At 47.7% G+C, this 26,960-nt stretch overlaps 1 protein-coding gene across 4 annotated transcripts in view; it reads right to left on the reverse strand.

Moving 5' to 3' along the window:
• RORA (RAR related orphan receptor A) overlaps window positions 1-26,960 on the reverse strand; it is a 374,069-nt gene that overhangs the window by 90,294 nt on the left and 256,815 nt on the right. The window contains exon 1 of one of the 4 annotated variants that reach the window (XM_081839017.1): window positions 494-606. The exons of the other annotated variants lie outside the window; for them this stretch is intronic. Within the exon in view, the coding sequence (XP_081695143.1) occupies window positions 494-524 (31 nt within the window). The 5' untranslated portion in view covers window positions 525-606. Of the gene's footprint in view, window positions 1-493; window positions 607-26,960 lie in introns of those variants that run through there. 4 annotated transcript variants of the gene reach the window in all.

Genomic DNA, 26,960 nt, shown 5'->3' on the forward strand with positions numbered 1-26,960 from the left:
ACTCTGCAGACTTCAGACCACAACTGGGCTAGTGGCACACGAAGACACAAAAAATCAAGCAGACTCACTGCCAAGGGCAGACCGGCCCTCTCCAGGACGGGGCACCTGCCCCGAGGTCAGCTCAGGCGGGCCAGAGGCCCCTTCCGACGTTTCCGCCAAGAGGCTTGCACCCCGAGCCAAGGGGCATCATGTGACCAGGGGGGCAACTTCGGGAGGTAGATTCCGAGCGGTTACTTTACGTAACGCCAACGAGCCCTTTCGGATTCGCGGACCCGGAGTTGCCTCTCGCCCGCCCGCCCCGTCCTGGCACCCCGGATCCCCCCCCCCCGCCCCCGCCCGCCCGCCCGCAGGCACCCACCCGGCAGCGGCGGGAGCCGGATCGCGCTCGGAAAGCGCCGGGGCTGCCGAGAGCGCCGCTTTGCTGGCGGGTCCCGCGGAGCCCGAGAAAGCAGCGCCGCAGCCCGGGCGGATCGGGCGGCGCCGCGCGGCTCACCTTTCATCGCGGCGATCACCAAGCACAGCATTTGGCGGCGGCGGCGGCGGCGGCGCTCTCGGGGCTCGCGGGGCAGCGTCCGCCTCGTCAGCAGCGCCGGCCAGCAGCCCCGACCGGCCGGCCCTCTTCGCAGCGGCAGCGGCAGCAGTAGCCTCCGCCTCCTCCGGCGCGCCTCGGCCCAGCTGAGGCGCCATGTGACCGGCCCGGCCCCCCCGCCCGCCCGCCCCCGCGCGCCGCCCCGGCTGCCGCTGGAGGTGGGGCAGGGGGACCGGCGGGGCGGACGCTGCTCCGCAGCCGGCGCCGCCTCCTCCTGCTCCTGCTGGGGCCCGATCCGCGCCCCTGAGCCGGCTCCCCGGCGGGCCTCCTCACCACCAAGCGCCGCGGACTTCGGGGCCACTTTCTCCCGAGGCAGCGGGCGCCGCAACCCGGGGATCCGGACGAGACTCCCCCCCGGGAAAAGTTGGCAGTTGGGGGCCGCCTGCGAGGGGGCGTCTGCGCGTGTTTCCAGACTCCTTGCAATGGAAGGGAAGGCGATTTCTCGCAGCAGTTCTTTATAAGGATTGTTTTAGACGCTTTAAAAAAATTCCTAAAACATTTTTTTAAACGTTAACCTTCGTCTGATTGAGCTGCGCAGAACCCCAGCTGGAAGGCCAGTCAGCGGAGGTTACTGTCGGGGAAATGGGCTTAGGGTCGTCATCAGCGTTTTGGCTTACTCTTGTGTCACACAGGGGGACAACCCTGAAGTCTCAAAGCTATTTAACATACACACAAACTCAGGGGGGCGAGAAAGAGCCCTGATATTTCCCTGACATTCAATGCACGTTTGCACTGAATGTGTATGACACCCCCCCCCCCCCAGTCCTGGGCGCTGCCACCGGCCCCAGTTCAGCTTCATGACTTCTTCTGCAGGAATAAGGAAGCCAAGTGGGTTGGCCGTTGAAACTTGCTTCAGCACTGGTGACGGTCCTCTAGGCTGTATTTCTGTGTCATATATGATCTACAGTACTTGAGATTCCTGCATTGCAGGGCTTGGGCTAGGTGCCCCTGAGGTGCCTTGCAACCCTACAATTCTGTGAGGGTAGGTGCCTAGTCTAGGGGGTGCAAGGTGGGCCATGCGGCATACACAGCTCTTTCCTCCAGCAGAGGAAGGCAGTTGGGGCACAGGAAGAGTGAACCAGGGGTTTTCTCCCCCCCCCCCAATTACCCCCTTTCCTTCAGCTTCTTGTATCATCTCCCCTGTGGAGACTTTTAGACTCTGGACAGGGACTTGGGCAAAGCTCATGGATGACACTGTGAAAAGATGTCAACAGCAAGTGGTCAGCTTAGGCCACTCAGGCCTTGTTTTCAGCATCAAGGCTCAGCTCCAAAATGGGTGAGAAGGAACAACACTTGGTGAGAAAAGGTGGGACTTCCCAGCACCTGCTACAGCCTTTGGAGGCCACCTGCTTCTCAGCCATCTCCTTTACCTATTCAGTGCTTTCAGGTGTTTTGAAACACTGCGCCAACCCACAGGCCCAGCTCAAGTCTGCGATAAACAAAACAGTGGACAGCCCTATGTACCAATATCCAGGGGTTTGCCATAGGGCTGGGGTGGCTGGCTTTCACCAAGGGTGCAGGCCTGGGCTGGGGGCAAAAATTGCACCTCCCCCCCTCTGACTTGCCATGGCTAGGAACCTGCCTGCCCGCCATGCACTCCCCAGGCTGCTCCTCCACTGCTCTGGGCGGCCAACATCACATTGCCAAGGGCACGGGGAGCGTAGGTATGTCTCTGTCCACATCAGCCCATCCATACACACCATTCACATGTGAGCAATGTAGGCACCTGGATGCTCAGTCGCTTTTGCAAATGGCTTCATGGAAGACACACCCTTCAACACATACGCCCTTCAACACCTACACCCTGCTTCCTGGTCCCACATGCAGATGCTGTGTAGTGGGCCGGAGTCATTATTGCCAGTGTCCTAGAGCCATCCAATCAGCTTTTTAGCTGCTGCAAAGAAGTCTTCTCACCCATTGTGCTGATTGGAGCCAGTCAGTCCATCAGTCACAGAGGATTGGCTCCTGGGGTCATTCTGCAGATAGCACATGAGGAAAACACTAAGGAGGAGTTGCTCTACATGTGCCAAAGCTAAGCATTCAAGAACACTGAAAATGCAAGAGGTGCTTCTGTTTCAAGAGAATGTTCCTCTAGTTGTTACTTGAAAGGCAACACATGAAGATCTGCATTGATGGATATAATGCATTCCTAATTATAATTATTGTATAACTGCAAGATTATTGATTAATCTTACAAGGCTGTGACTACGATGAAGGGACCTTCCACTTCTGATTCTGCCGCTATGCTGTTGGCATGTGAATAGGCCAACATGTGGTCTTGCCACACAGAGTTTGGACAGAGTGCAGTGTTGCCGGGTGAGGGTGTGTGCAGAGGGTGCCTGTCTCTTGTCCTCTGCACTTACAAAACTGAATGTTGTGTCTCTGCTGTGTTGTTACATAAAGGTAAAGGGACCCCAGACCACTAGGTCCAGTCGGGGCTGACTCTGGGGTTGTGGCACTCATCTTGCTCTATAGGCCGAGGGAGCTGGCGTCCAGCTTCCGGGTCATGTGGCCAGCATGACTAAGCCGCTTCTGGCGAGCCAGAGCAGCGCACAGAAACACTGTTTACCTTCCCACCAGAGCGGTACCTATTTATCTACTTGTACTTGGACGTGCTTTCGAACTGCTAGGTTGGCAGGAGCAGGGACCAAGCAACGGGAGCTCACCCAGTGGCGGGGATTTGAACCGCCGACCTTCTGATTGGCAAGTCCTAGGCTCTGTGGTTTAACCCACAGCACCACCCGTGTCCCTGTGTTGCTACATGGTGTTTGTCTATTATATGTTGAGTGGGAAAGAGTACATGGATGTGTTATTATGTTTGTGGCATGTATAAGAGCGGATAAGCGCAGCCCGTCTGTTTCCCGTGGCTGCATATGAAGGGCCCACAGCATCTGGAACCAGCCCTACTTGCACTTGCAAGCTGTTTAAGAAGAAGAGTGTCTCTGAGAATGGCACTCCTGCAAGCACAGCTCTTGCATCTGGGAACAGGAAGCAGGGCCTCCATGCTGAAGGGCATGTCTTCCACAAAGGAACGGCAAGCCTTTTGCAGAATCCATTTTTTTTTTTTTGTATTTGGTTATTGTGTTTAGTTGCATTTTGCTGGCCTTGTGGGAGACGAAAGCAATAATTATTACATTTAAACTGAATGAACTGCAGATGTTCTGGTCTCGGAAACTGTATTTTACTTTTGGCAAGTGCTTACATAATGGAGAAAGAATGAAAAGCAGGAGGGGAAAAGAAAAGGAGCAAAAAGCTCCCTGTCTGGTTACTTTGTGAGCTGCCCCCCCCCCCCCGCCAGGAAAATCCACATTTTTCTTCTCTTAAATATGAAGGAGACAACAGAGCAAAGGTTTAAAGGCATTTCTTGGGGCGACAGATATGCGCAGGAGTTTACCAGTTCTGTGAAGGGGAGTGCCATCTCTTGGATTATAGATATCTATATATTTTGGAAAGTTGTTTGACTGTCTTTCTGCTTGTTATTGATACATTTGGACACCTCTTAAGATATCGCTACCAAATCTGTCATGATGGTTCCTGACAGTGAGGAGGAGATTATGATATGCAGATGTTATGCAATTCAAATAAGTCAAAATCAGTGACATTTGGATAGGTTTAGTATGCCATCTTGATTCAAAGTGTCATCCAACTGTAGCTAAACATAGATGAAAACTTGCTTCTTGATCGCAGGAACCACTATGCCAAATTTGATGACAACATCTTAAGAATTTCCCAATCAGTGTTGTTTTGACCGGTTTGGTCTGCTAGCTTGATTCAATGGCATCCAATGGTATCCAAATATATATAGCAAAATAATATTAAAATGAGTTTAAGATATTACTGTTCTTTGCATTATTTATTGTAAGGACTAAGTGCACCATTAAAAAAGAAAAGATGACCAACTGAAAAACAAGAAAGTGTATAATCTGAAGCTCTGACTGAAGCATATTGGGCAGGACTCTAGACATTTGCCTAGTAGGAATCTAGCTGTGTTTTATCTCTTCTGTGATGTTTCCTTTTCCTTCTCTTTAATTGGTTTGAAGTGTTGTGTGGTTAAGAGGTGAGAGACTGAGGTGAGCAGGTCAAATCTGGGGGGATCCCACTCTCTGCGGAGGTGGCTTTCCTCCTATTTTAATTCTTTAGAGATGCATCCAAATCAAAAAGCTATTAATATCTGCCTCAGGGTGAGGGGAACGTATTAGGAAGACCTTTATCTTCTGCTTAACCTTGCTCTGGTAATGGGAAGTGAGAGACTCTCACAAGATGAACCAGCAGAGCACCGGAATGATCAACTGCCATGGCTTTTATGTGGCTCAGTAACACTATCAGCCCACGAAAAAACGATATATTTTTTAAAGCAAAATCATGAAGAGGCAGCCATAAGAAAGGAAGGGCTGCATGTCAAAGACAAAGATCTGTATATGAAAACACACTGCTTATAGATAATGCTTTTTCTGCAGTGCCAAGCAGTGCTATTTTTCTAGAAGGAGAGGTTACTGAAACTCACCATGAACGCCTCTCTTGTTTTCTTAGAATGGCACTGGCGCCCACCTGAGTGAGTTACAGCAGAAGAAAAATAAACACCTTGGCAAAGACTATAATTCAATTAATGTTTTCTATGCAGAAGGTCCCAAGCAGCATCCCTAGTATCATCTTAGGGTTAAAGGATATCAGGCAGCAGAAGTGTTCAGGAAGGGACTTCTGCCCTGTATCTTGAGAGCATTTCATTATTTTCTTTATTTCATAAAATGTATGAAATGCCCCCCAGATGTTGCACTACCAGCTCCCATGATTGCATCCCTTGTTTTCTTTCAATGACAATGCCACTTTTACCCGAGAGGTGCCAGAACTGAGCTCCAGTGCGTTCCAGATGAAAAAAAGCCCTGGTGCTAAGTAATGATCGTTACATATTTCCATAAGTGCTATATTCTGATATGTAGCTAACCCCCTACCTCCAGCTCACCCCACATCATTCCAATGGTCTCTTTTGTTTTCCAGGCCTGCTTTTATTCCTTTAAGGACCTCCCTTTGTGCCACATTTCCAGGCACATGTCTGTGCTTAAAAGCACCGTGTCCAATAATTTTTTCTTTTCTTTTTTTGCCCCGGAGATCCCCCCACGAAAACCTGCTCTTTGCTGCTGAATCAGAGCAAATGGCAACCCATGGAAAACACAAATTGCCATTTGTTCCGATTCAGCTTTAAAGATTGCAGGATGAAAGGTAAGTGTGGGTGAGCCCTAAATCAGGGATGGGGAACCTGGTGACCCTCCCAATGTTGGGCTATAACTCTCACTGTCCCTGACCATTGGTTGTGCTGCCTGGGTCTGTTCAGAGTTGTAGCCCAAGAACATCCAGAGAACCCCAGTAGAAAGCTGATCTAAGCATCTGTAAGATACCATGCAGTGTACAAGGAAGCCCAACAGGGGCAGTGAGTGGTCTGTGTTTGCTTTAGTGGGTTATAAAATTCCACCCTGGAAAATGGATTAGATTATCATCTGTCCAGGACTGCAGAAATAATATGAAGGGTCAATTTGCAGTTAAAAGGGTTGGGGGGGCATGATGTATGTGGACACGATGCCTAACATCTCCACCACTATGAGCCTATGGTTGCTTTGCAATAGCTCAGCAACGCAGTGCCCTGACATTTAGATGCACCAAGACAACGAACTTGAGTTTCAGAAGGGGTGTATGGGGGGGGGAGGGAGACTGGCTTCATGTATTTTAATGCAGGGTTAGCTCACCCTCTGCATATCCTTATGACATGGCAAGGCATGTCAGGCCATTGGTTTGAGCGGTGTCACAGCCCATTAAGTCTTCTCTGATTGTCAGATGTTTAACCTTAAGGTACATAGCCTTGAATTATTATTGATCAGTGTTTGTTTCCAGCCTGGATGAAGAGAAAACGGTAATCAGGGATGACATCTGATGCAGTGGGCTGTTTGTGGCAGTCGGTCTCCAATAGATGCAAATGCATACACACCCCAGACGTACAGTATATCTAAAGAAGATACTGCCACCAGCATTTTAAGTGGACAATATGGTGCCTGCTCTTGACCATTAGAGCAGGACCCAGAGGTTTTTTGCCTCCTCTTTAAACAAGCAAGCAAGAAAACAAACAAACAAACAAATGGAGGTAGGTCCCTTAGGGAAGAATGCAATGTTGCCTTGGGTTTGAGTTCTGCTAGGGTCAACTGATTAGCCATCCATTGTTGGACATTCCATGGTGCCTAGGTCGCCACTGTGCAGATGGCAGATTATCCTTTCTGCCACAGTATTGTATCCAGGGCTTTTTTTTTTTAGCCAGAATACATCGGAACACAGTTCCGGCAACTTTCCCCACATCATGCCTCTGGCTCACGAGAAGACTCTACCCGGAGCGGAAAGAGGACATCCTCTATGGGCTCTGGAGAGGGTCTTCTCATGACCCAAAGGCACAGCAGGGCTTTAAAGAGGCTCTTCAGCCACCCAGGCTAACAGAAACCTTCCTGTGCCTCAACTCTGGAATCTGCCCTGCCTCTCCAACTCATGCATGTAAGCAGGAGGGACAGGGCAGCTTGCAGAGCAGACACACAGGGAAGAAGCTTCTCCACACATTAGCTCTGCGTGTCCACAGAGCAGCCCTCCCTCTTCCACTGGCGAGGAAGCAGGAGGGGCAGGGCAGTGTTATAGAAAAAAAGCACCGATTGTATCAATTGTTAGCAGCAGCTGGAGCAAGCTTCCAGTGTAGCAAAGATTCTCCAGCTGGCCACCAGCTAGAGCTGCAGGCGTCCCCAAAGAGGAGCACAAGGAGGCCTCAGGGGCCAACAGCATTCAGTTCAGGGAAACGCGGGAGGCAATTCTCCTGGATTCAGCTAGCTGAAAAGACTGGTGGTGCTAAAATTAGGGGCAGGAGTGCAGTGATATCAGGGTCTTGAGGATGTTCACTAGTTCTGGGGAAAGCAGTTGGCAGATGAACACAAAAATGTATTTAGCAAGCCCTGAAATGCTACCTGTGTATTATTATTTATTGTCTGCCCTTCAGCAGCAGGTCCCAGGGTGGGTTACAACAATTTGAATTGCAATACAGGGACCAGACTAGATGACTCTATGGGGTATCTTCCAACTCTACAATTCTATAATTTCCGATGCTATAATTTCCAATGCAATAATTTATAATGTTGTAATTGTAATTTAGGGACGCGGGTGGCGCTGTGGGTTAAACCACAGACCCTAGGACTTGCCGATCAGAAGGTTGGAGGTTCGAATCCCCACGTACCGCTCCGGCGGGAAGGTAAACGGCGTTTCCGTGCGCTGCTCTGGTTCGTCAGAAGCGGCTTAGTCATGCTGGCCACATGACCCGGAAGCTGTACACAAGCTCTCTCGGTCAATAAAGCAAGATGAGCACCACAACCCCAGAGTCGGTCACGACTGGACCTAATGGTCAGGGGTCCCCTTTACCTTTAAAGCTCTTCTAAAGTACAATTGGAGGAGTTCAGCTGTATTGGTTCTGAGAAATACAGAGGAAATACCGAAACGGTTCTTTCCTCTGTAGGAATGTGGACAAGCAAAATAATCAATTTTTGTGTGTGTGCATGTGTTATGAAATACTTTTTTTTTTTTTAATAACTATTGACATTTCTATCCGGTCATGCCACACATCAATAATGGATTTCCCTCTCACACGCAAAGTGGCAGCTTTTACGGGGCAGCGTTTGCCCAAGTGCACATTGTCTGACCAGCAGCAGATTCCTCACTCCTGCTGAGCATAAATATGCTTTACTGAAAATAAATATTCAGAAAAGGCTGAAAATAGTTTCTAATATTTGGCATTTCTCCAAGCTCACTTTTAACACCCAGATAATTTATTTATTTATTGCATTTGTAGTCCCCCCTTTTCTCCACAGAGCTCAAGGTGTCATAGGTGGTTCTTCTCATTTGATCCCCACAATAAACCTGTGAGGAAAGTTAGGCAGGGAGGCAGGACTGGTCCAAGGTCATATGCAGTGAGCTTTATCCAAGTGGGGATTCCTAGGAACACAAGAAACTGCCTTATACTGAAGCAGAGCATTGATCCACCTAGCTAAAGATTGTCCACACTGATTGGCAGCAGCTCCTGGCAGCAGCTCCCCAGAGATGCAGTCTTTGCCAGCACTACCTGGATGTGTCACTGGGGACTGAACCTGGGACCTTTTGCATGCAAGGAAGATGCTCTGCTGAGCTATGGCCCTTCCCCAATTAATACTGCTAATAATATTAATAATGGTTTAAAGGCCCATTGGGTTTGACAAAAGTTAGGGAGGAAGGAGCTTTCCTGATTCCTTGGTGCTCACACACATCCCAGCTATGACTGACCATATCAACCTATCAACTAAGGACCTCTCTAGGACCTGCTTCCTGATCCTTCTAACCATACATGCAAGGATCAAACCTGGGGTTTTCAGTGTGCTGAGGAGGCGCCACTGAGCTGGGGTGTTCCACCCCAAAGCATACAGCATAGTGATACCATCATGACAAGTGGAGACAACTTCCAATAAAGTTTTGTGCTGTATTTTTCTGACACTGTTTTTTTGACGCTGAGCTCTTGCATATTTTTTGCCAACTGAATTGCCTTTGTGTTTTACTGTTGCAAATCTCCCATAGGACTTGGGCCAATGGGCAATTTAGAGATGGAATGAATGAACGGACAGGCAGCCAGCAATAAAAGCTGGTCAAAGGGGCTGATATCATCATGTGAGCTGCTCAGTGCGCAGAGGGGGCATCCTGGCTTCCTCAAGAAAACAACTGCCTTAAAATTTGGATTAAAATTTCTTGATGCCGGCACACCCTACAGAAACCACCCCTAATCCAGTGCCCTCCAGCTGTGTTGACCTTCAGCTCCCATTAGGCCCAGCTAACATGACCAAGGGTCAGAGATGATGCAAATGGTAGCCCAAAACATCTGGAGCAGCTCCAGGTTGGGGAAGGCGGCCCTATGCCATAGAAGTTGCTTCAGCACAGGTAAGATTAAGGAGTGTGGATGTGAAAGAGACCTTAATCACTTCTTCTTGCTTGATTAGAATATTATTTTTTTAAAAAATATGTGGCTGGAAACTCATTAGCATCTCCATTCTATTACTGGCAAGAATCCTTCAAGGATGTGTCATGCAGACACTTCGTTCTTGATTATTTCAGCTCAGCCCCAAATCACTGTTGACAGGGCTACTCAAAGGCTTGTCAGGGAATAGAGAAACATTATGACATTCTTTCTCCACATCACCTTCCATGCCATGAAATATAAGGGTCAGGTCACAATGGATAAGGAGCCATGGGAGATGCTCCCGTATAACAAAGAGGTTATCTTGAGCAGATATGCTCTGCGGGGATTAGGCCGAAGGCTGCCCACCTCTCTCTCTTGCCCCCAAACCCCTTCACCAGCACCACTGGGCAAGGGAGGTGAATTAGCAAAGCATGAACTTGGATTCACAATTCAGAAGCCCTGCTGGCAACTGGCATCAAAGGAATTGAGAGCATCAGGAAAGGGGAACACTTTGGTTTTTATGGGCTTGGAGACCAATCAGCTGCTCATGGTCACCTGATCATAGCTCAGGTGAACTGGTCCAGGATCTACTACCACTGCATAGATGCTGAAGCTAAGCGTGCAAAGACTGGATGGGTAAACTGGGGTGGTAGATGAGTGAATGCCTCATGTAAGAAAGGAAAATAAGTGTCGTATTCCATTGTGCATTAAATTTATTATCTATTCGGTATCTGCTGAAGTCCATCCTGCTTTCTTGACCTTTTCATAGCTTATTTTGGGTGGTGGAGTGGTTATCCTCCCTCCTTACGCTACCAATACAACTGAAATACAGCTGGGAAGATGAGACCTTTGCAAAACCAATAAAATCATCACTATGCAGCAAAATCCTTTGCCGAACAATGAAAGTTTTTATTTGGTTTTTTATTGTTTTATCTGTTCTTGTGGTTTTCTGTCCCCCTCTAATATTTTAATTCTTCTTATTGTGACTTGCTCTGAGGCCCTCTATATGACGAGAGGGAAATAAATAAATGGTTAATTGATATTTTCTTGAATGTATAGTAAGTAACACAAAGGCTGCAACTCTTTAGTTAGGAGTATACCTAATTAAAATCAACATGAACTACTTCTGAGCAGACATGGTTAGAATTGTGCCATTGGCAACTTTCTGAACCTCCCACCCTGTTCCCTCCCTGTACATGAGTGGGTGTGAAGGAATGCACCAGCTTAGCCCCCACCTCCTCCCAGTCTTACTTCCTGGTTGCCATGAGGCCTAAGGAGGGGTCATGCGGGAGGTGGAGGGGCCCTGAGGAGGAGTGGGAGGAGCTTGGATAAATAGATATGGAGGACCCTGGGTAGCGCTCCCAGCAAGGTGAGAGTTGCAGATTCTGAACCCCAAGAAGTGTTTGATCCCAGGGAGTGTCTTAGCGGCTTAGGGGATGGTGATCCACCCTCTGAAGAAGACCCACCCTCTCAGAGGCGCTTCCTGTCACCTCCCTTCCAGAACTGCTCCCCAGAAAGCAGATGGACCTGCAACCCACATTAGATTCTATCCTCACACAGTTAACTCTGCAGGCAGAGAATTTGTGCAGCTTCAGTCACCTATGGTGCAAAAAGCTCCTTCGTTTGCTCTTGGTTTTTGATATGCATAGTTATAGTCTGAGCAGCAGAAAAGACAAAGGGTTGGGGAAGACATTTGTGGACAGAGTTCATGACATTGAATAATTCCTGGGAATCTGGATGTGTTACATAACCAAATGAGGTGGCTGATGAGCCTCCCTGAAGGGCGTGTGTCTGCCCTCCAAAGTCACTCTCCAATTAAGTGGGTGGGGCTGTGTTATTAAGATTGACGTCCACCATCCAAACAATAAATATGCCTGCCTCATGCTGTTTAGGATTGATGATTAGGGTGGCCAAAGGCTAAACACTACCTTCAGGAGGAATGATGCATTTGCAAATCATGATATCATAAGCTACAAGGAAGGGGACAGGAAGAAGGTCCCTAGTTCTCCTTGGCATCTCCTCTGGGAACCCACCTGCACATCGAACAGCTCTTGTGCTGCTCCCTGAGGCAGAACCTGTCCATCTGAGGTTTCTGTAAACCCTCCAGGCATTCTCTTTGTCAATGAAGAACTTCCATTCCCATTGAAAATGCTAATATGCTGGAGGACTAGTACCATGATTTGTAGGTAACATTCCCTTTCCCAGCCTGCAAGGCCCTCAAAAAGGGGGGGGGGTAGCGACTCAGTATGTAGTTTGTGCTTAACTACTATTACTTCCTTTGTTTACCATCAGTGGTTCTCAATTTTGGGGGGGCAACTTCTCCCTTGGTTCCATAAACTCATGCTCAGTGCCCCCATCCTCCTCTATTAAATCCATTATTCGGAGTAGGGGTTTGCATGATACACTAAGGAAGATAAGAGCACAATAAAATTGGAAACAGTGACAATTGTAACATGGATTCAAAATCCAATTAAAACTATTTAGTTAAATCAATTCATCAGAACTGATTGACTTGACCCAGTGATACCAGCTTTTCAAAGTCTGAAAATCATTTATGTCCAGCATCCCCAGCCACCCCTTTACCTCTTAGCACCCCCTCTAGGTAATCCCACGGCACCCCAGGGTACCACCTGCTATAAACTCTGATTTATACCCTGATTTTCCTCTAAAGAAGCTTGAGGTGGCAAAAATTCTTCTCCTCCTGCCCATTTTACCCTCAAAACAACCCTGTGAAGGAGGCTGGACTGAGGCAGAGAGGAACTGGAAAACCCGGAACAGAACCCTGATGAATTCCCCCAGAACTCATTGCCGTCTGCTTATTCATGCTAAACTTCACAAAGATAGACGTCCCTGTAGCTCTCATGCCCACACCTAAGTGATGCCCAGTTTCAAGATGAGCAGAGCTGGAGAAAACAGGTTGTCCCATCTGGTTCAAGAAAACGCCCATTATGTCAGGTCTTAGGAGGAACATTTCAAAGAGTCATACATACACCATCTATGCAAACTTTTATTGGTGCATCACCTCCCTTTAAATCCATATCCATAGGCCTGGTTTGCTTTCACACACCCACACCCTTAGCAGAAGGGTAACAAAGAACCTCCATTCAATTTCGGTACCTTTTTGCACCGGTCTCCCAAGGAGCTCAGAGTGATGGCCGATGGGACTTTACCTTACAGGGCGGGGTAAGGGGAGGAGGCAGAGATGGTCTCTGGCCAGGAAGAGTTCTTCTAGCTCAGGGATGGGCAACCTCAGTCCCAGGGTCCAATGGGGCCCTTGAGACCAGGTCACACACCAGCCTGGGTCGCACATCTCTCCAGCTCTGTTTTGCACGCTCCTTGGGTAGAGAAGGATGTGTGAGCCTCCCCCCCACCCCACCCATCCCCGCTCCATGACAGGCAGACTTAATTTGCTATACTGAAATCTATTGCTTTCATTTGCTTCCTATTTGTGGTCCACTTCCATGTGTTGTATAACCTTGTGGCTTCTGCAAAGGCTGTCCTGGGAAATTTCCTTGCCCACTCCCCAGCTTCCTCCCACCCTGAGAGCTGATTATCTTTGCGTGGCTCCACCCATTACACCTCTTTTATTTGATGTTGCCATGGCAGCCATTCACAGCACTGAAGAGGCAGGCAGCACTTCAGCTCAAGTTTTAAAATGTGCACTGAGAAGTGACTTGGCTTTTTGGCCCATAAGGGGAACGTTAAGGAAGCCTTTGGATCTTCAGCATTTTCATGGGCAACTCAGATGATAGTTTAAGATTGCCTTGTTTTGATCAGTTCATTGCAGTTCTATTGTTTTTATCACTAGCCATAAGAAGCATTATAGCACCACACAGTGATGGGGGGGGGGGGGAGGGAGGCTGCAGCATCCCTCTGCCTGCTTGCTCAAGAGATCTGCCTTACACCACACTAGGTCCTCGCAAGTCAAATTGGCTCAAGCAAGCGAGCCATGCCGCAAGGGAATCATAGTTGGAAGGGACCCCAAGGGTCATCTAGTCCAACCCTCTGCAATGCAGGAGTCTCAGCTAAAGAATCCATGACAGGCAAACAAAACAAAACGAAGCACTTGCTCACCTTTGTCCCATTGAAATCAATGGGGCTCCAATGTGCTTGGCTTTGATTGGAGCGTGCCCATACATAACTCCAGGAAAATCAAGGCCACCTGCAACTGTCACCTGTTTCATAGGCAGGGAGAAAATGAGGCAGAAATGCATTCAGTGGGGAATTTGCTCCTCTAACAAACCCCAAACCAATGAAAAATATAGACTGTCATGGATACTTTCAGCTGTTGAATCACTTGGGGGCAGCTCTTGCAGGAAAAAGTAATGCATACGATGCCACTGTGTACCATTCTCATTACTGCAAGCGACAGTCTCAAATTTCTCTTTTCTGTATAAAAACCACTTCCTTTTATTATTGGATTTTGCAGAGGCTGTCACCAAATACCACGAAGCAGCAGCCCTTTCAGAGTGTGCTGTCTGCAAACCACAATGCACCATGACGGTTGCCGGGTCAGGGAGACCCTCTCTCAAATGCCAGTTTAAAATGAATGTTGCCCGGTGCCAGAGCTGCTGCTGCCCACCAACACAGCACTGGGAAGAGATTTTTTTAAGCTGCTGAAATACATTTACAAATCAGTGACACACAGAGAGAAGAGGTGGATGCTGTCAAAACAGTTTGTTTACAGCCCAAGAGAGAACAAAACGAAGCAGGAAGCTCTGCAACATACTTTAAAACATACACAAATGCACACACACCCTTTTTGACGCACACATTTTTGAAAAATGTGGTTTCCTTTTGGCGCTAGAAAGAAGCTGTGACTCTGCCGACAGCAGAAAAGAGGGATTATATATTATTTAAATAAAAAATGCTTCCACGGCTCAGGGAGGATTACAAACAAATTTTAAAATCAACGTAATTATACCTCAACACCCCCCGATAATGAATGTGAATGTGGGGAAGTAAAGTGACATTCCCTGGCAAAAGTCCGCCCCGCCCTTGTGACTGTGTTTTAACTGGCAACCAGCACCACAGGGTTAGGTGCTCTCTGAAGTATGCAGTTCCCCGGCCACTGAGGGCTTTAAAAGTAACAAGAAAGAAAGAAAGAAAGAAAGAAAGACATCTTGGATTTGGCCCAAAACCCACCAGAAAAGAAATGGGCATGCTTCACAGACTATTGGAATGGGCAGTGTGGAAATATAAGGCTCAGTAGAAATTTGACTGTGTAAGCTTTGAAAATTGCAGCTTTGATAACTTGTTATTCCATGCATGGAGTAGTTTTGCATTGAATAGAAATGGCCAGGAGGAACCTCCCTGCCGGCAGGTGTAACCACCTTCCCACCAGTCCAAGACCAAATGACACCCCCCCCACTTGTTAAGCTCTTGGGTATTTTCTTCTTAATTGTGCCTGTAGCCACTAGTGGAGGAAGGGGGGGCATTGGGGGCGGTCTGCCCCGGGTGTCATCCCTGAGGGGGGTAACATTGCTGCCACACACACCCCCGGGACGCTCGCCACAGGCGACACTCCCCTGGGACACTAGCCCTGCCCCCGGGTGCACAGCATGTGCGCCATTCCGGGTGCCAGAGCAGCTAGCTCCGCCTCTGCCTGTAGCCTATTTCACAGTTTTGCTACACAGTTTGTGTGCATGATTTTCCCTTGTTCTATAAGATGATACATCTGCATGTGTTTACCTGACCACAATTACTCACGTGCCCATTTCCCTTTGAACAGGCATTGATGTTGTAAATGAATGGGCATTAATGCCACACTGCTGTGTAGGCCACGTCTGCCAGCTTTCTGAACGAAGATTAACTGCTTGTACTATTTGTTTAGCGCTTGAGTGAAGAGTTGAAGAAACAGATCGACTACTCCCAGTCTTATTGCTGCAAGCAGTCACCCAAGTCACCTCCCACAAAATTGAGCCCTCCTTCCCAAAGTGGTCTACAACTTCCCAATCGCCTTAAGGATCACACTACAGATAGCATACTACAAGGGTATTAGAGCTTGTTAATTTATTAATTTCAGAATAAAAGAAATAAGCTGCAGATGGAGCTTGCTGTCTTGTTACAGTATTTTCCTTATAACAGGAATGATTCTGAACTTACTAGGTGCTACAAAAATGGAGCTAATGAGACACTGGAAACTGTGTGTAGTTCCAAATTCCGCGGAATGTGTGGAAAATCTCAATGATGGTGAAGAAATGGAAAAAAATTGGCAACCTAGAGACCTCCCAGATGTTAGGGTTATATAAGTAACTACTTGGTTGGAGAATTTCCATTTGGGTTACATTTTGAGACCCCAGCTACCTATAAATTTAAAACTGGTTCTGAGATTTCTATGGCAGTTGTCCATTGGGGTCTTTTTCAGGAAACGGCAGGGACTCAAGACCGGACTTACACTCGTTGCCCCTTTAGTCAAACTGGCATTTCCCAAACTGGTGCTCTCCATATGTTTTGCACTGTAAGTTCCATTTTGGCTGGAGGTGATGGGAGTTGGGCTCCAAAACATCAAGAGAGAACCTAGTTGGGGAAGGCTAAGGCAAACACACTCACTTCCAGAGGCAAGTGTTCAACTGAGTGGTGATCCTAAAGAACATCTGAAGGATATCTAGTTGAAAAGGGGAACCTTTGTATGGGATTTTATGATAGTCTCCAAGTTTGCCTGGACCCCTCCTGATAGCAGGGAGAGGACCTGAATCTCCAGGTGAGCAAGTGTGCCTTTTTAAAGCTATTATTATTATTATTATTATTATTATTATTATTATTATTATTGCATCGCATGCAGCTTGCAAGTTTCAGCTTGGCAGAAGCTAGCTGCAATTATATCATCAACTCTCTGGGGCAGCCTACTCTCCTCTGCTCCCTTCTCCCCTCTCCCAATTAACCTCTGTCTCCAGGGTTGAATAGTGGGAGGGGGCACAGATGAAGAATCATCAGGCTACCCCTGTGACATCATTGAGGCCCACCCCTAGGTCTCAAGCTTAAGCCCTGCAATCTCAGGGTCTACGATGCTCCTGACCTGGCAACCCTACACTCTAGTCTTTTCATAATGCTTTGCTACTCATGCCTCATTGCCTGGGAATAGGCCAGGGTCGCCTGAAATGTTGGGCCATCACGTCCGGCTGGCAGTATGAAGACTGTGCAGTTGGGCAGGATTAATATAGATGCTAAGAGCCTGGCTTCCTGGCCTTGCATCATTAACAAAGCACAACCTGTCTTAAGCCCTAGAAATTAACGCCAGAAATCCTAGGTTAGTGACTCCAGTTGTTCCAGGTATCCAGCCTGCCTTTGACAGCCACAATTTTGTGGCATTGCTCATACGGTACACGACTTGCTGAAATTATCCCTCCAAACATCAGCACATTGCGGCAGTGGTGTACAACGATGGAAGATAAATACGCAGTATATATTTAATCAGGGTTTTTCTTTTTTTAAAGTCCCAACCCCAGGGGTTCCAGCTGAGCTTGCGGTTACACTTCATGTGGCTGGCATAAGTCGGCCTCTACGTGTTTTACTGAATACATATTACCAAGTTAACATAAGCTAATGTGCCTATTTTGGGGAGGGCGACACAGCAGAAGGGTGTGCCCGAGTGCCAGAGTCAAATCCTGGCATATTAGGTTTCCTTCTGGAGCAAGTTTCCCCGAGGTGTCCGATTTCACTTTCAAAACTGTTTGCCTGAGGCTTCGCTGCCCGTAATTGATGGAAAGTCTTATGTCTGGGTTTTCAGGCTGGTTCCTGAAAGGCTCCCCCCTCTTTCCTCTCCCCTTCCTGGTTATCTGGGGATGCCAGCAGACGTCGATGGGCATTGCCGCAAGAAGAGAGCCTGTGAAATTTTCCAAGAGGCAGGCAATTCCTGCGGCCACTTGGTCCTGTAGGTCCTTGACAGTCAGAAGCACACGCCACGGGCGAGCTCTGCATCACAAGATGTTTCAGGGATGAGGGTTTAAAGAACTTTGAGGGCGGTGGGGAGAAAGCCACCAAAGGACCTGTCTCCCAGCTTGGCTGGCTTAGGAGCCAGTGCTAGGAGGGCCGGCTTTTTAAGCTTCTGAATGAATCTTTTGTGTGTGCCAAGCTGAGGGAGTCCGGCGGGGAGGAGCAGGCCATGGAGAAACAGGCAACAGCTCATTGGTAGAGCACCTGCATGGCGTGAAGAAGGCCCTCAGGTTCAACTCCTGCCACCACACTTGGAAGGAGGAGTTGCAGGGAAGATCCTCTACCTGGAGATCCGAAGAGCTGCTGCCAGGTGGAGCAACTGGGCAAAGGGCATGACTCAGCATAAGGCAGCCTCTTATAATGTCCGTACGTAGTGGGGAACAACACCTGCATTTATTTTTATTTTAAACATTCAACCCCCAGCCTTTCAGATGATACTAAACTCCAGCCAACTTGCAGACAAACTAAAAGGAAAAAAGGGGAAAAAAACTTTAAAAACAGACATTGGGCTGTGCACAAAGGAATTTTTTTTGGGGGGGGGGGATGCAAGTGCCGTTTCTCAGGATTCTACCGAAACTCGAGTGCTGTATGAAGTGTTTCAGTCACCAAGTGTTGCTTTTGTTCATCCTCTATGACTGTAGACTTGAGCACATTTCCCTGTGTGGCTGGCAACCAAATGGATTCAGATATGACTGCTATCTGCAGATGACAACAGGCGCTAACCATTGTAGAAAACTTTGGTGACGAAAGGCTATGGATCTGATGTGCTCCCCCCCCCCAGCAATTTGTCATAGACTGGCAAGACCTGTGGCAGCCCAATCAGACCCCACATGGCTGTTGTGGCATTCTTTAGGTGGAGGAAAAAGACCAAGGGAATCAGATAGTTCAGAAACAGTTGCACAGGGGCAAAAGGATGCAGATTCTGCAGCTGGCATTCAGCAAAAAACTGCTTCACTGACAAATTGAGAGGTCGGGGGGGGTAGTTGCCCTTCTGGATTCCCCCCCCCCCCACTGCCCAGTATGCTCATGGAAGTCTCTGCCTGGGTAGATGTCCTCCCAGTGATGTTGCAACTCCCCCCCGCCCCCCCAAAAAACATCAGGGCGTTCTAGGGGGCGGCTAAGGATTTGCAGGACTTTAGGTCTCTTCTCGCCTTCTGCCAAAGGGCCCTCAGCTGTGCAAGCCCAGGCAGAAAACTGTAAGGGAAATCTCCACCCCTCCCCCAGCTCCTGCCCTGGCCAGAATGAGCCCAAGAGGCTTTGGATATGGCAGGCTGCTCTGCCACAGTTTTGCTTTGCCCAAGAGGGAGAAACCCATGCTGGGTTCTGCCCAGCTTGGGGGGTGGGTGGAAAATGCACATGACATCATGTGGCAGGAGGAGGTCTGAGGTGCCTGCCCAGCTGTGGAATAATGAAGGGGCTCAGCCCTCCACCTTGATTTTTTTTTTTGAGGGAATCAGCCCCCAGCCCCCCTAGATGGTTCCCTTGTGGGGAGAACAAACAATGCAAACAATCCTTCTGAAAACTCCATGCATGTATGGTAAAAAGATCAAAAGGTAAATTCTGAGGTCCTTGCAACTCACACGATGCACCGTTTTTATAATTTTGCATGTTATTTGTTTTGCTAGCTGCAAAGAACAGGGCGCTGCAGAAGCCCCACCCCAAGCCACTGGGAAACCTGTTTAGCAACTCTTCTGTCTTCTGAGAAGAAGCAGCTGCCCACACACTCTGCAGCACAACTGTGCATTCATAAGGACTAGCAACTTAAAAAAAAAAGGAAGCCCAATTCTGCATTCAAAAACATTTTGTCCTTCTGCTGTACTGCGGGGCCCAAGCACAGCTCAGCTAACATGCTCTTGACAGAACACAGAAAACCTCGGTTTGTTTTCCTTTTGTTTGTTTTTTAAAAAACAGGATCCTAGCCCTCATGGTTCATGAACAGCCAATTACTCCCCAAGAGTGTAAACCTATTCTCTTCAATGGGGCCTTACTCCCCAGTTAAACATGCGAAGCACTGCAGCTCCAAGTGGGAGGAGCCACATTTGTTTATTGACACAACTGTGCCGTTCACAGTTCAAATGGTGTAAGAGGCATCAACTTTTTGCATCAAAGGAAGCATAATACTAAAAGTGAGGCAGACTGGAATAAATGTGCCTGAAGCAACATGGGCAAGGAGGGAGAAGTTTTAGGACAATGAAAAAATTGCAAAATCATGCACAGAGTAGAGAAAGTAGAACCCAGGTCTGTCCAATAGATTGCACCAACAGCAGATTCATAGAATTACAGAATCAGGATCCTACAGTTGGAAATGATCCCAAGGGTCATCTAGTCCAACCCCCTGCAATGCAGGAATCTCAGCCAAAGCATCAATGACAGATGGCCATCCAGTCTCTGCTTAAAAACCTCCAAGGAAGGAGAGTTCACAACCTCCCGGGGGAGACTGTTCCATTGTCAAACAGCTCTTACTGTCAGAAAGTTTTTCCAAATGTTTAGTTAGAATCTCCTTTCTTGTAACTTGAAGCCATTGGTTCGAGTCCTACCCTCCAGAGCAGGAGAAAACAAGCTTGCCTTTGAGATATTTGAAAATAGCCACCGTAGTCTCCTCTTTTCCAGGCTAAACATATCCAGCTCCTTCCAGCCCTCCTCATAAGTCTTAGTTTCCACACCCTTGATCATCTTGGTTGCCCTCCTGTGCTGGGCCTGGGGGTAACCCGTGAAACGCGGTCCAGGACTGGTCCAGAATCCGAAGGTTCCCCTGGGAGTCAGTCCGACAGGGCCAAGGCAGGCCACAAGGCAGGGAACCAGGCAAGGACAGGTACAGGATCTCAGGCAGGATCTAGCATACAGCAATGTTGCTCCCGCAACCTGGGGCAGGGTGTCCGACAGCCTTTTATCTTTGTCGGGGTAGCATCTCAAGCAGAGGTATTGAGCAGCTCTTCCTGGAGCTGCCAGGGATCAAACTTGGGACTCCACCTCAGAGCCACAGAACAGCATCAGCGCAGGCCACCTGACAGGAAACCCTGAATGCTGCAAGAACAAATGATACAGGGATCGCAGCAGAATCACCATTCCCAGGTGGGAAAGAATTAAATTATTGTTTAAGCTTTTACATTGGAATGCCAAATTAGCGATCTCCGGCAAGGTCACTTGTGTAAACAAACATCAATTAAATTACAAAACAGGGAGATAAAATCTGCTCCGATTCCTTTTGGGAATGACTCCTCTAGCTGTAGATCAAATAACACAGGAGAGGAAAACGAAGCAGACAATTCATATTCAAGGCATATCATGCATTTTGTGAATCCATATTTTGTGCAGAATTAACTGCATGAGCTGACCTGTGTGTTTTAGAAAAAGGAAGAGGATGAAAATGGGGGGGGGGGGGGCAGTGCAGGAGCCAATCAGGTAAAATCCAGTTAAGAGAACCAAGGATAGAGTTCTAACGATAGAACTGACCTTCAATTCAATACCTGGCAGTTGATCAAGCAAGTTTTAGTTCTAACATCTGTGGCTCTCATTCCTCTAAAACAGGGGTCTGCAACCTTTAAGACCGAAGAAAAAAAAACTGGGAGCCGCAAAACTCGTCATTATAAAAATAACTTTTTTGTCACTTTTTTATTATTTCTTTGTTTGACCCCTCAGAATTACACCTCCTCATAGAAATAAATGTTAAATTAACAAGTTACCTTTTTTTTGGTGTGTGTTCTTCACTCCCCTTTCAATGCAGTGACCAGCGTACATGCCCCTTACAATGTAGCGGGCGGGAAGGTGACGTCGGGACGGTGTGTGACTAACGCACGCACCGTCCCCATGCGACGCCACAGCCAGTACAGCGCCCGCCACAGTGGGGAGTGTCGGGGCGCACAATGCGCCTCCTCCCCTCGCTAGTATCCGCCCCGGAGCCGCAGCAATGGTGTAAAAGAGCCACATGCGGCTCTGGAGCCGCGGGTTGCAGACCCCTGCTCTAAAATAAAACATTAGAAGCCTGCATTTAGGCAGACAACATGTCTGATGGTATTATGGTGCCTCCTTAAAACTTATTTGTTTAATCAAGCTTCTGCTGATGTATACATCTAGGCTGCGTCTTTTAATTTCTCGAATGTTTAAAACAGTGGTTCCCAAACTTTTTTCTCTGGGCTACACTTTCAGGATAAAAATTTGCTCACACCACATCAATTTTTTTTTTTATTGATAAGAAATACATTGTAAAACACAACTAGGATTTTCCTTAGTGTCACTTGAAGCGCTTGCTCTTATTTTGAAAATATTTATATCCATATTCTGCAAAAATACATATTTTGATGCTATACTACACTGAAATGTATAAATGTTTCTTTGATTCTCCTTCAATCTTCCTGCCACACTTGCTATCCTCTCCTGCCACACCCTTTAAGCTGAAAAGCCTCAAATGCAGCAATGTTTATTTGTGGGGGAGTCGCTCCATCCCCTCAATCATTTTCTTTGCCCCTTTCTGACCTTTTTCTAACTCCACAATATCATTTTTGAGATGAGGCAACCAGAACAGCACACAGTACAGACCCTCCAACATTTCTCTGATGAAAATATGGACATTAATAGTAGTAGTAGTAGTAGTAGTAGTAGTAAAGGTAAAGGTAAAGGTACCCCTGCCCGTACGGGCCAGTCGTGTCCGACTCTAGGGTTGTGCGCCCATCTCACTTAAGAGGCCGGGGGCCAGTGCTGTCTGGAGACACTTCCGGGTCACGTGGCCAGCATGACGAAGCTGCTCTGGTGAACCGGCACCAGCGCAGCACACGGAAACGCCGTTTACCTTCCTGCTAGAAAGCGGTACCTATTTATCTACTTGCACTTAGGGGTGCTTTCGAACTGCTAGGTGGGCAGGAGCTGGGACCGAAGACGGGAGCTCACTCCGTCGCGGGGATTCGAACCGCCGACCATGCGATCGGCAAGTCCTAGGCACTGAGGTTTTACCCACAGCACCACCCGCGTCCCTAGTAGTAGTAGTAGTATTTATACCCCACCCATCTGATTGGGTTGCCCGAGCCACTCTGGGTGGCTTCCAACATATAAAAAAACATTAAAAACTAAAAAGCTTCTCTATGCAGGGCTGCCTTCAGGTGGCTCAGGATCGCTTAACTCCATACCTTCCAACATTTCTCCAATGAAAATAGGGAAGTCCTAAGGAAAAGCAGGAGATTACAGGATTAAATCAGAAACCAGGATATCAATCTGGGACTGTCCTTAGAAAGTAGGGACGCTGATAGTAAACCTTTGAGAACCACTGGTTTAAAATAAAGGTTTGTCCCCAGAAGCTGGGGAGAATAGGATGACACCAAAAACTATATGTCTTCCTGCCAGAGGCCACATCTGATAGTTCTCTTCATAGTGCTCAGAATAGCCTGACTTGTATGTAACACTAACCTATGGCTTCTTTAGCCAAAATAGAGTTGAATAGTTTGAATATTTGAATCTAACCACCAACCATGGTTTGTTTTCTGGCAACCAGCCACATAGCGGAGCCATTGTTCGTTGTTGGTTTGCAAATGTGTGTCTTGTTTCAACTATGGTTTGGCACAATTTCCAAAACCTGCCGGCTGTGCTTCACCATGGTTTGTTTGGCCACCCCTGATGCTTTGCCAAAGCAAGACCATGTGGGAAAGAAACCAAGTTTCAGAGAAACCAGCCGCAGCTTGGTTGCTTGTCTGTGAGATTACCCATTAAACAAACCAAGGTTAAAACAAGTGTGCATCTGTGTTTAATTCAAGTTAGGAAAATACTGCAAGCACATTCTCTGAAGCAAGTGGTGGTGCGCCATCTGCCCTAGCCATGTGGGCCTCTGCCTGCACCACTATGGGAGCGAGAACAGAGCAGCCAGCAGTGTCAACACTGGTTCCGTGACATGTAAATCAGAACCGAGTTTATAGTCCCATGCAAACTTACCTGAGCATGAGCCCCAATGAAAGTGTAGGACTTTCATCTGAATAAAGATGCCTAGGCATGCAGTGTCAGTAAGGCATGCAAAGGTTTCACTGCTGGAGTGGATAACCCTTTTTGGCCAAACAATCTGGAGGTTGCGTGCCAGGAGTAGGTTGTGGGACCACCCCACACTTTTGCACTTAGACTCTCACCCGTGCATAGACACACAGACCCAGGCAGATCAGCAGAGTATTGTGTATGTTACTTTCCCCTCCCTGCTCATCAGTTGTTTAATCGCTGACTGGGGAGGGGGCAATTTGTACCCTCATGAGGGTCTTGTGCTGGGCAGAGAAGTTGACACCTACGACCCACTGCTGTGCTATGTCTACTTTAAATGTTCTTCTTTGTGCTGCAGCCACCAAAACTGGTGATGTCTGGGAGGAGCAGAACAATGTGCTTAGGCAGGGGCTGATTTGTTTCCCCTGCTGGGGGCTGGCCAGCCCGATTTTAGTGAGTAGATCCACATGCCAATACGAAAGCTTGGCCTGCAAAAACTGTATTTTGTTGGAAAACAATTAGATACTTAAGTGTTCCATGAACCAAAGCATTCCAGGCACTCTGCAAAATAACAAGGCACCTCACTGCCCCATCCTCCCATATAATTTTCTGGCATTCTCAGCAAAAGGTCAGGGCAGATGAGGCCATGTATGTCAAGGAGAGTGGCAGAGGGCTCCCCAAGTTCCTTCTGTGGGTGGTTTCTGAACATCACAAGTGCTTGTGCACTTTCAGACTGTGACGTGATTGTGAGGTTGAGGCCCCGAGGCCTCTCTCTCCTGCCATGGGGCGTTCCAGAAAGAGAGCAGATTCCAGCAGAATTGGGCAGGAAATGGAAGTGGCTGGTTGGATGCAGTCTGTGCATCAATAATATCATACCAGCACATGGGGTGGCCCTGTGAAAAGAGTGGCCACATTCTGGGAGTCAGTATTTGGGGAAATTTGTCCCATAACAGGATAAAACATCATTCCCTCCTGGGGGAGGGTGTCCTCTGCTCAACCCTTTTATTGGGAGACAAAATAAAACATTTCAGACAACTTATTGGTTTGTTCCTGTTGCCAGCTAGTCACAACATATTAGGATTACAGTGGTACCTCGGGTTACATACACTTCAGGTTACAGACTCCGCTAACCCAGAAATATTGCTTCAGGTTAAAAACTTTGCTTCAGGATGAGAACAGAAATTGTGCTCCGGTGGCGCAGCGGCAGTAGGAGGCCCCATTAGCTAAAGTGGTGCTTCAGGTTAAGAACAGTTTCAGGTTAAGTATGGACCTCCGGAACGAATTAAGTACTTAACCTGAGGTACCACTGTATTGCAATGTGCTCTGTGTAGAGTCGCCCCTGAAGATCTCAGAAACTTCAGATGGTCCAAAATGCAGCAGCCAGATTACTGGCTGGAGTTCCATTTAGAGTTCACTGAACACCAATTTTAATACAGCTGCGCTGGTTGCCAGTCCATTCCTGGGCCCAATTGAAGTTGCTCACGTGTCAGGGACTGGCTGGACAAGGAAAACTGGTGTCAGCCAGTGGTCCAGGAGGAACCTGAGGGGGAAGGGGATTTTGAACCAGGGAGGAATCATCAGCAGAGAGTGAGAGTGAAGGGGAGAAGTCTGAGTTAGCCACAGACGCTGGTAAGAGAAGGAGCAGGGTTGCATCTCCTGCTCTGTAACAGAGTCCTGATTCCGCTCCTTCTCCTCCCCCACTCTCAGCACAGGAAAGGAGGGTCGAGAAAAGCCTAGAACAATTAAGAAAAGCTGAGTCATGGTGAAAAAATGCAAGAAGGGAGGTCTAAATAAGGGGGGAAGAGGGGCCAGAACTTTAGCTTCTGCAACTGACCTGCTTATCTGATGGATGTACCTTGTGCTGACTCCTTGGTTACTGAGCAATAAGGTTCATTATTGCAGGCACAGACGGAAGAGCTTTTCTGGCAGCCTGACATCACGTTAGTGTTTAAAGCCCTAAACAACTCAGGTCCCAAATATCTAAAAGACTGTCTCCTTCTCTGCATTGCGTCTCAGGTGCTGAGATGGGCAGAAGGGGCCCCTCTGGGTAGTTCCTCCATCCTCAGAGGGGACCTGTGAGAGGTGGTCCCTACCTAAATTGGGGAACTCCCTCCCCTTAGAGCCAGCATCCTCATTATATACCATATTTTTTGCTCCATAAGACGCACCAGACCACAAGACACACCTAGTTTTGGGAGGAGGAAAACAAGAAAAAATATATTCTGAATCTCAGAAGCCAGAACAGCAAGAGGGATCACTGCGCAGTGAAAGCAGCAATCCCTCTTGCTGTTCTGGCTTCTGGGATAGCTGTGCAGCCTGCACACACATTTTCCCTTACTTTATAGGAGGGAGAAAGTAAGTCTTATAGAGCAAAAAATACGGTAGTTCCTGAAGAAATCTGAAGAGGCACCTCTTTACCCCAGCTTTTGACACGTGTATTTTGAGGACCCATCTTATTTCTGTGACTGTATGTAGGGCCAGAGCACAAAGCACGCCCTCCCCCTCCCCCTCCCCCTGCAGTTTCCAGTAACTGGTATTCAGAAGCATTACTGCCTCTGACCTTGGAGGCACAGTGTAGTCATCAAAGCTAGTAGCCACCCATAGCCCTCTCCTCCTCCATGAATTTGTCTAATCCTCTTTTAAAGTTGGCTGCCATCACGGCCTCCTGCCAAAGGGAGCTTCAGAGTTTAACTATGTGGTGAATCTTCCACCACTCCGCTTCAGTGAATGCCCATGAATTACACCCAGCCAGATGGACAGTGTATAAATAATAAAAATATTACTACTAGTAGTAGTACTATGAGAGAAGGACAACAACTTTTCTCTACCCTTGTTCTCCATGACATTTTATACATGTCTCTCATGTCACATCTCACTTGCCTTTTTTCTAGACTAAAAAGTTTCAAATGTTGCAAGCTTTCATCGTAGGGGAGGCAGATTCCTATATAAGTGTTTACTTCTTAATGCAAATTGGCCCCTTTCATCTATTAAGCTGGCATGGAATAATGACAGACCAGAAAGTCTCTTAAGGAAGGGAGGGATGGTACTCAGTGACGTCAGAATGTAAATTAAGTTTCAGCTGCCAAGTGGTGGTTCACAGCCTCTCGCTGTGACTAGGTTTCTGCCTCAAGGATGTAGCACAAAATCTTGTGCTCCACACCCCCTTTTACCCTGGGGACTTGATAACCATCTCCCTGTTTAACCACTTGGCGTTTCTAGGTAACTGGCACTTTGGTTAGCGAGTCCACAGAAGAACTTGAATGTACATCATTGCCTTTCCATAACTTATATTAAATACTAATAGGAAACTCATTTGCCAAGTGTGGATCATTCCGTAGCCAAAACAGCACCGGGGGGGTATCACGAGGCATGGGGGTATATCACGAGGCAGTACAACATTCTGCTGCAGGTCCAGCTAGTGCTTCTCTTTCTATAACCCAGTCCTCAGTATCTGGTCACACGCCAACATGACCAAGAAAGAGAAACCAGGGAGGG

Source organism: Podarcis erhardii (assembly GCF_964252035.2).
Source record: "Podarcis erhardii genome assembly, chromosome: 14".
Lineage (NCBI taxonomy): Eukaryota > Metazoa > Chordata > Lepidosauria > Squamata > Lacertidae > Podarcis > Podarcis erhardii.